The sequence below is a fragment of the Drosophila busckii genome, chromosome X, assembly GCF_011750605.1.
Source record: "Drosophila busckii strain San Diego stock center, stock number 13000-0081.31 chromosome X, ASM1175060v1, whole genome shotgun sequence".
NCBI lineage: Eukaryota > Metazoa > Arthropoda > Insecta > Diptera > Drosophilidae > Drosophila > Drosophila busckii.
The window spans coordinates 4,104,186-4,113,975 of NC_046608.1; the positions used below are offsets into that span (position 1 = coordinate 4,104,186).

Genomic DNA, 9,790 nt, shown 5'->3' on the forward strand with positions numbered 1-9,790 from the left:
GTTGCAACACTTGGCAAATACTGTTCTTTGCCTGCAGCCTTGGGCACGGCTAAGTTGTGGCTAATACTTTTGTTCAACTTGGGGGCAGTTCAGCAGCTGAGTCATTAAATTGCTAAAATTAAAATTTCTATACAAATATGATTAACAAATATTTAATTAACAAGTGAGTAATTTCATTTGGTTTCATTTATTAAATTACTTTTAATATTTTCAAGTCTAAGCAGAGTCTTTAAACTTCGTCTTGCATTTAATTTTTAAAATTGATTTATTTTATTGATGTTTATGCTTTGTCAACGCTTGATTGACTTAGCTATTTATTGAAAAAAACGTTTATTATTATTTAATTTAAGCTAAGCGAGCTTAAAGTTATTATGAACAAAAGTTGGGTGGAATTTGTAACTCACTTGCTGTTGTATTTAGTATATGCGCAATTGTTTATGGGAAATTTGAAGCCTGGTTAGCTTTAATTAAGTTGTGCAGTTATCTGCGTGTGTGTGTGTGTGTGTGTGTCTATTAAATGGCTACGTATGTTCACCTGGACAAAACTCGTAGTCGACATCAACAGCTCAAGTTCAATGCAACCAACAAAACCAACAAAGATGCATAAAGTTTTCAACTACATAGAGTATGTACATATGCGTAATCATGTGTATGCGTGTGTGTGTGTGTGTGTTGTGTGTATACATATATATATATATATGGCAAAGCAAACCGCACTTGAGCGAAAATCAAATTAAAAGCTTCAATGCTTCAGACACAGACATCACAGACAACGGGTCAAGCCAGACCACACGGCCAGGTCAGTTTAAGCAGTAGACATGGCTTCTGTTGCCACATGTCAACTACACACACATACACATACGCATGCATGTATATATGTATTTGGCAACGCATACGCACTTTGTCTGACTTCATTGAAACAAGTTCATAAAACACTTAAACCTAACCGAGCCGACCAAATGTCTCCATGGGAATATGGCCAACGTTAGCCGCTAGCAGCTTGTTAGTCAGTTCGTTCCACCAGCTTGTTCAACTGGCCACCACACCACACCACACCACATCGACGTGCACCTTTCATTGCCGGACATATCACCATCAATGACCATCAAAAAGTTTTCGCCTTTGGCTTGCTGACTTCTTGCACAGCCAAACATACGTACGTACTTCTATATATATATATATATATATTTTTTTTTTTTTTTCTTCCTTTGGCTCGCCACATATATGAAAAGTTCACAGCAAAGTCCAATTGACCTAATCTAAGCGTAGGCGCCATTAGAAATCGTTTTGCTCTTGCCAGAATGCAATTTAAGCTGAACAACTGTTTAGCTTTCATGTAGTAGTAGCAGTTACTTTAATTGACTAACTTTCTTTCGGACGAGTCGAAAATGAATACAAAAAATAGAATCAAAAAGCTGCATCAAATTTTAAGCTACATTTTTTAATCTAAACGCAAATAAATGCGCACATCAGCAATAGTTTAATAGTTATTAATTTTTTTAACATAAAATATATATAAATAATTAGATGCACAACTTTTGCTTTACTTAATATGATGTTCAGTTGATTTTTAAATTATTTGAGCAGCGTTAAAATAACTTATTATAAATTTTGTATTGCTGCTTTAAAATTAAACTGCAAACGATTAGATATTTATAATTAAATAATTGTTAATCTTTTTTTCTTTTTAATATAAAAACAAATATAGAACAAGAAATAAATGACATATAAAATGAAATATTTTTAGGTTTGATTTTTTAAGACATTTTTAAGACATGATGAACTATAGATTTTTAAATTGTTTGAGTAAAATAAACTAATGTATATTTTTTGTTTTATTATTAATAAATTTGTAATATAAACACAAATATGGGAAATGAAATATTTTTAAGCTTAATACATTTTGTCATAAAATAAATGGTAACAACTTTTGCATTTACTTTATATAAAAATACTATTGCTAATAATAAATTGTAATTTGTTAAGTTTTTGTTGCTGCTTGAATATTTGTTTTTAAGCCAATAATAATTTAATTAAAGCAATCAAATAAAATAGCTGAGCGCAAAGCATAATCGACATACTTAGGCGCTACTAACACACACACACACATGTATTTTATATAATATACTTGCATACATTATGTATTTGTATGCTGTGTGGCATTGGCACCGGCTGTTTGTATATATAAAAAATCTGAAAATGATAGAAAAATGATTAATTGCAGTTGGCAGTAGTTCAACAGTCAGTTGGCCCCGCCAGTGCAGTAAACCTCACAGTCAATGCTTAAGAGCACAAGCGACAGCGAAAGAGAGAGAGAGTGAGAAAGAGCGAGCAATGGAGTTGCTGATGACGCTGACGCTGCCGTGGCCACACCAATGCCAACGATCTGCATATGTGTGTGCCTGTGTGTGTGTGTCTGTGTGTTTGGTAGTATATTTTTTGCAGCAGCCTTTTGGGGAGCAGCAACAACAGCAGCTGACTGCAGCGATATTAATGATAGATATGCGTTCGCTTCAATGCGTCACCCGTTGCTATACCAAGCTACCTTATATATCCTCACTCGCTCTCGCTCTCTCTCTCTCTCACACTCACTCTGTCTTGCTCTTGTGCAGTCCTGCAGCTGCTGCGAATTATGCGATAATATTTATGTTATATACAGGCCGATATATATGTATGCTGGGTACTGTTGGCCAACTGTAACAACTATGTGAGTCTAGAGATGCTTGAATCAAATTAAAATATAGCTTAGCATACAGTTAGTTAGTTAAACAGTTAGTGCACAATTAAAGTCTGAAGTTGCATTTCTTTATAAATGATTGCAACTGTTTTTTTTTTTAAAGCGAAATCTAGAAATTATTTTGAATAATTTTTGAATTGATTGCTAAATCAATGATAAAATGCTATGCAAGGCATATTTATTTTTTGCTTCAATTCAAGTTTGTAGACTTTTTGTTTGTCGACTGTGCGCTAGTGACGTCTCTCAAGTAGGCGCTGATTTATCGCTCGCTTAGCATTCGGCACAGCTTTAATTTTTGGAGCAGCAAAAGTAAATATATTTTTTATGCTTTTGTAACGAGAATAATATTCCACGTAAATTTACGTCTGTTAAAGTCAAAACTTTTTACATTTGCATTCAATACTTTCGATCAAAATGGTACCGGTCATCTTTAACAAAACTCTTACGTACTTGCCCACCACATGGATGGGCAAGCTTATCTTAAGGGCCTCGAAGTTTATGGTGCGCTCCTCAATGGAGGCGCCTGTTGCGCACAAAGTGGAGGAGATCAAGCCTATGCAGATGCCTACGAGCGTCAGCCTGATTATGCTGCTGCTCGGACTTGGCCTAATTGTTTATGCAGTGCGTCTTGTCCAGCAACACTTGGCGGTAAGTTGTCCTAGCATTTATATTGATATATAAACGTTCGTTGTTCGTTTACAGCGCGTTAAGAAGCAGCAGCAGCAGCTACAGCTGGAAGAGTTGATAAAGGAGTTGAACGATGGCGACGACGGCAATACAAATGCCAGTGATATTGATGACAGTCTGGATGAGCTGCAGCATAAGCTGCCCTCGCCCAGCTACATTGTCGAGGGACCAAAAGGATTCAAGCCGCCAGGCTCGCCGAATTATATGAGATCAAGATGTGACCATCTCACCGGCTCACCGAATTTCATCAGGGCAAACATGGACGCCATAAGCAAAATTCCAAAGCGCGCAAGTAAAGAGAGAAAGTCACTTCGACTGGGATGCGATTAGTTAGCGATTTTAAATGCGCGGTAATATTCGGACCGATTAAATAAAGAAATTTATGTTTTTATTGCAGCAACCAACCAAATTATGTATATAGATTGACTTAAATTAAATAAAAATTTGATTGAGTGTTGACATAAGCTGCAAAGCGTAATTCTTAATATTCATTTAATTATTTTCATTATTAATTAAATACATGCGGAACATTTAATGCGCTTAGTGCTAACTAATTCCATGTTGTCTTAACACTAAACTGAGCTATAAGCCAAAAGAACTGCCGCACACATTGCATATGTGTGTGTGTGTGTGTGCAAATTTGACTTTTTTGTACTAATTTTCAGTTATTCATTTAGTTGCAATAAAATTCATTTCAACAGCTATTCACACACACACATGCATACATGCATAGCAGCCGCCACAAGCAGATAGAGTTAGAAGCAGCTAACACACACACACACACACACAGATACATTTGTATGCACATATTCTTTGCTAGTCGCCTTTTATTTATCAGCGCTGTGGCAGAGTAAGTTGAATATCCGACACCATTTACCTAACCCCCTGCCCCACCCCCTTTGTTATAGTCATTGTGTGTGCTGCTGACGAAAAAACACTGCAGCGAGTGTGAAGAGACTGCCAGTTACGCCACTGACAAAATGTTACTAGCAAATATATGTATACCAACTGCTGGACGCAGTCAACTTTTTGACACACTTAGTTGTGCTGCATTTTTTGTTTTTTTTGCGTGCACATGTTGGTGGTATTAAAATTTAAAGCATATAGCGTACTGCAGTGAGTTTAGTAGTAGCTACCTACCAAATTTGGTAACTCTAGCTGTTATGCTCGCTGAGTTCTTGTCGCTCATACAGACACAAAATAGCTAAATCGGCTTATAATGGGCATATATGGCAACTGTTACATAAATTTGCTCTCAACTACAACTTGCTATTTTTTTTCATAGAAGTGTGTCCAAGTGTATAAAAGGGTCATACATACGAATATCAAAAATGAAACAAAAACTAAAGTGACAGCAAATGTTGCTGCCACTACTTACGGCGCGCTGCCGACTGCGCTGCTAACGCTCAAGCTCAACTCCATTGCTGATTTAGCAAAGCCACGTCGAGCTGCGTTCCCATGGGTTTTTGTCTGCTTATAAAAACAAAAGCAGCGGTTGGGGCCTTCATTCTGTGTGTGTGTGTGTGTGTGTGTGTGTGTGTGTGTGTGGTCCAGGACCAGGCGGCAGTTGGCACTTGATGAAAGGGTTCACAACTATTTTCAAACTATGTATTTAGCGCGCATTATATGACCTCGTCCCTTTGCCAGTGTCCTGCCCAAACAAATTCTAGCTCTCTAACTTGCTCTGGCAACGAGCTCGCGCAGCCACATTTTATGCACTGCGAGAAATGCAAGCAATCAAATTTACACAATTTTTATTTATTTAATTATATAAAAATTCTTATATGCTGTGCTTTTGACTTGAATTGGATGAGCAACAGAATTAAATAATTTTAAATATTTAATAAATCGAAAACATTTTCAAGTTAAATATACATACTTTTAGTTATATTTTTATCTTTATGAGCGCAAAGAAGAATTTATTTATATAAATAAATTGCACCCCATTTTCTTGCAGTGTTTGATAACAATTTTCGCCTACGTCACTTCGTTGACTGTTTTTATAATGATGATGATATGTTTGTTTGGTCCCAACTGTGGCAATACACTGCTCAAAAGTGTGTGTTACATCTGTTGGCTCATCAAATAATACGTGAGTGCATTTTGTTAGCCAAATTGTAAGATGTTAACCACTGTGCACTCTGCTGTCCGGCATTTGGCAATCATTGTAACTGCCTGCCTCTCTGACCTCGTCCACAGACTGACCCCTGAACTTTCATCTACGAGTGCTTATGCCCACTTGTAACATATTTTTTGAGCAGCGGATTAGTTGCACGCCATGTTGCCACTTGAAGTGTTTATGTGTATAAAATGTCACACACACACACACACACATACAAACATATATCATGCGACACTTAATAAAAACAATGTGCTCAACATGCCGCCTTAAATGGAAATCCATTTTCAGTGTTTGTTTTTTGTTCGCTTTTCGCACTGCTGCGAAACATATACATATGTGTGTGTGTGTGTGTGTGTGAGCTATTTAAATGTCTGCTTGTTGGCTCTTCAAATTTATAATTAATTGTTGTTAAAACATTTGCTATTCACATAAATTCGTCACCCACTGCTTCCAGCACTAACTTTTGCTTAGCAAAATGTTAGGCTTGTCTCGCATGATGTTGGTTAATCGCTTTAGTAATTAGTTAGTTGTTGGCAAGCCACAGAGGCATAAAAATTATAATAAATATTATGCACAGCAAAAGAAGCGATCATTAACCAAGGCAATTCCAATTGGAATCCCAATTGTTCTTGCCTCGATCGCATCTCCAGCTGGTGTTATAAGTTTTGTTGTTTGATTTGTTTTATTTTTTTTTTTTGATTTTTTTCTTGTTTTGGTGTTAACATAATTATGTTGTTTTCTTTGAGCAACTTTTTCAATCATTCAATTCAATCATGTTTTGATACCTAACTAGGTAGTAGTATTACTAACGTACGTGTAAACGTGTAGGTAGAGTGAGTGAGTGTACCTCTAAAACTCTTGCTCGGAGAGTGAGGATTTTTGATACGAACTAAATCGTTAAATCATTATTTTCTCAACATCTTTTTTCATCAAGTTTTCATTTGCATTCATTTGAAATTCATTTCATTTGTTTTGTATTGGTTTTGCGCTGTTTTGTCAGTCCACAAGTCCACAACTTTTGTTTTTGTCAGCAATTAGTCGGGGAGTGCTGACCAACCCTTTACAGCTGTGAGACGCTCGACCGCCCGGCTTGATAAACAAGCGCACGTTATATATGCGTAACGTTAGCCGAATAGCGAGTTGGGAATTATAAGCGGCAATGCTTAAGATAAAAATAAAACGCGCTCTCAGAGCGCAACACACTGCTGCACTCTCGCTCTCACTCAAGCAACAACAGTAACAACAACAACAACAGTGTGATCAGCAGTGAGTGCAACTGAGCTATAAATAGATATGTATATGTATGCATTGTTTGTGTGTGTGCAAGCTTTTAAGCAGCTGTTATTGTGTTGTGTTTTATTTACAATGCCTTTGTGTGTGCTTTGTCAATTGTGTGAATTCAAGTGCACGCACATACACATACATATGCAAATGCATGTATGTATGTGTGCCCTTTGGCAATTGTCTTGTGAGTTTTTGTATATTTGCTTCACAGTTGCTTCACAGTTGCTTGTGGCTCAAAACATAGTTTTAGCATATACATACATATGTATATACATATCTATATTCATACACTTAGCATTTAAAATAAATTATTTGCTGACAAACTTCATATTGTAGTCTTAATTTTATTTAAACTTTGAAAGATTATTTTAAGCAAACTTTACAAGTCAGTCGCACAGTGGCACAAACGTTAGCAATTAAAAATATTAAAAAAAGGCAAAACATCAAAATATATATAGCGCTCATTACATATGCATAAAACAAAAATTGCAGCATGCATTTAATTTTTTAACTCAAATTTTAATTTTTTAGACAAAACGTGCAGCAACTTTCAACGTTGTGCTATTTGCAAAGAGAAAATACTTTGAAATGTTGCGTATACGCATAAATGTTGGCCTGAGTGTACATACATATGTACATACAGACAAGTGTTGTATTTATACACTAGATATACATACATAGTGCAAATATTTGCATAGTGTAATTTAGTTGTTATACAAAATGTATTCTTGAAGCGCACAATTTACTGAAGACTTTTCACAGCTTTCAGGCGAGAGCCTATGCCTAAGTAAATCTACACACACGCACACATGCATACACACAATAGCAATGAGTGTGCGTGTGTGTGTGTGCATACAAAACAAAACGTGCAAGCTTTGAGCGTATTTATTTAAAGGCAACAAGCAGCACTTTGCTTGCTTATCATACAACCCACAATGTTGCTATCTCGCTCACACTGGCTGCTGTTCTTGCAACTTGAAGTTGCAAGCTCTCGCCCCAGTTCCGGCCGTTGCCAGCTACTTTGCTATTATAATGGCTATAAACTATTATTCTGCCAACTAGCTGCTGCTGCTGCTGCTGCTGCCTCTGCCTGTTGTTGATATTTTTCTAAATTTAATTGCATTCCTGCTGACTGACTGACTGACTGGGCTGACTGACTGACAGCCTGGTCCAGGGCCAACAACAGCAGCAGCAGCAGCAGCAGTTGTTCTGTCGCTCAGTCAGTTAGTCCGTTAGTCCTTCAGGACCAAGTGGCGAGCTGTCTGTGCTGCTGCGCTTCGCTTGCTGCTGCTGCTATCTCAGTCGCAGTCGCAGTCTCAGCCTCAGTCGCAGCCAAGCCAAGCACAACAGACAGAGCAAGAGCGAGAACGAGAGCGAGAGCGAGAGCGAGGCAACGTCAACATCAGCGACAACGACAAGACAACTCAATTTGATGGCAAATCACATCATATGCTTTCCAAACACGTCTTTTCCACAACGCAAAAATTTAAGTCACGAAAACAATTTTGTGAATTGTTTGGCGGCCAGTTGTCATTGCTACTGTCCGTTTTCCCTTCCATTCTCTTCCGCTCTCTCACTCTCTGTCTGTCTGTCTCTGTTCTTGCCCAGGAAATGCTTTGAGTGGATTACAGCGCTTTATTGTTCGCGCTCTCTTTGCACTCTTCCCCCTCTCTCGCTCACGCTCTCGCTCTCTTCTTCTTGCGGCAATCATCTCGTTATCAGGCACACAGTCGCGTCAATAAATTGTAGCTTCATTTGTTTTACTATCCAAATTCAAAATATAATCGCGTCTGGAATTTTGCATTACGCTCATCATCAAGCTTGTTACATTTTTACTTTAATTTTAGGCTTCAAATTGTTGGGCAAATAATGCATTAAGTTATGTTTGATGTGTAAGCTTAAAGATTTATGAATATGAAGTCAACAAATAATAAGTAAGTCTTTGAAACACGTTTAAACCAATTATAGTTAGCATTATTCTATAATTTATTTAATACAAACAGAAAATCTTGTTAGACAATTTGCATAAATATTCTTACAAAATAAGCATCTTATAATTTTGATAAAATCTGCAAAAAAGCTAAAGATTATTCCCAAAATAATCTCATTTTAATTTAGTTATTTTTTAGATTCAATTCGGAATTTAATTATATTCAAATTCAAAATCGGCAACTAACTTTATATACCGAAAGAATTATTTAAAATTAAATTAACTAAAATTAAAAATTATAATTGGCAGTGTTAAGAACAAATGTCGTGTATTTTACTTTTATACAAATTTGTATACATTTTAGAGCTTTCTAGTTCATTTTTAATGCCAATAATTCAACAATCTCAGCTTGCATTCTTGAGCTGAATGTAATTAATGTGCTGCTTAACCTACTTAACTATGCTAGCCTAGGTAACTGGCATAACGGTCACACACTTAAGCGTAAGTTAAGTATTATGCGCGCCACTTTCATCGGCAATTAATTACTGTTATCTGCTGCTGACGCCACACCTACCCAATTAATTTTGCATTTCGAAGCAAAGCCACAGACAACTGCAAGTCACACACACACCCCCGCAAAAAAAGGAAAAGAAGAAATAGCAGGCATAAAAAACAAATTCCAAAAATGTAAAGATGAAAAAAAAAGACAACAACAACTAGAGCCTGGCCATATAGACAGCTGCCAAAAAGGGCGTTGCGTCGACAGCAGTTAAGTGAAGGGTTTGTCAATGGGCCTGGTCCAAGTCCAGGCGAGGACGGCAGCAAAGCTGAACGCCTGGCAATTGAATCAACGTTTTGTGTGTATTTGTGTGTGTGTGTGTGTGTGTGTGTGTGTGTGTGCAGGGCCATATAGCAATGGCAGAAGGGTTATCATTAGTTCCACATAATTTAATTTCGGCAGGCAAAGACCATTTGCATTTCAATACCAATAGAGAAGAAGCCTAACACGCTTTATCTCTCTCCCGGTCTC

The 9,790-nt window shown here is 37.0% G+C and overlaps 1 protein-coding gene across 1 annotated transcript; it reads left to right on the forward strand.

The window, feature by feature from the left end:
- The first annotated feature begins 3,024 nt into the window (after positions 1–3,024).
- On the forward strand, positions 3,025–3,852 carry LOC108606068 (maker336). Its single transcript, XM_017995913.2, has 2 exons — positions 3,025–3,385; positions 3,440–3,852. The coding sequence occupies exons 1-2, from the start codon at positions 3,152–3,154 to the stop codon at positions 3,752–3,754; spliced, it is 549 nt and encodes a 182-aa protein (XP_017851402.1). The 5' UTR covers positions 3,025–3,151; the 3' UTR covers positions 3,755–3,852.
- The last annotated feature ends 5,938 nt before the right edge of the window (positions 3,853–9,790 follow it).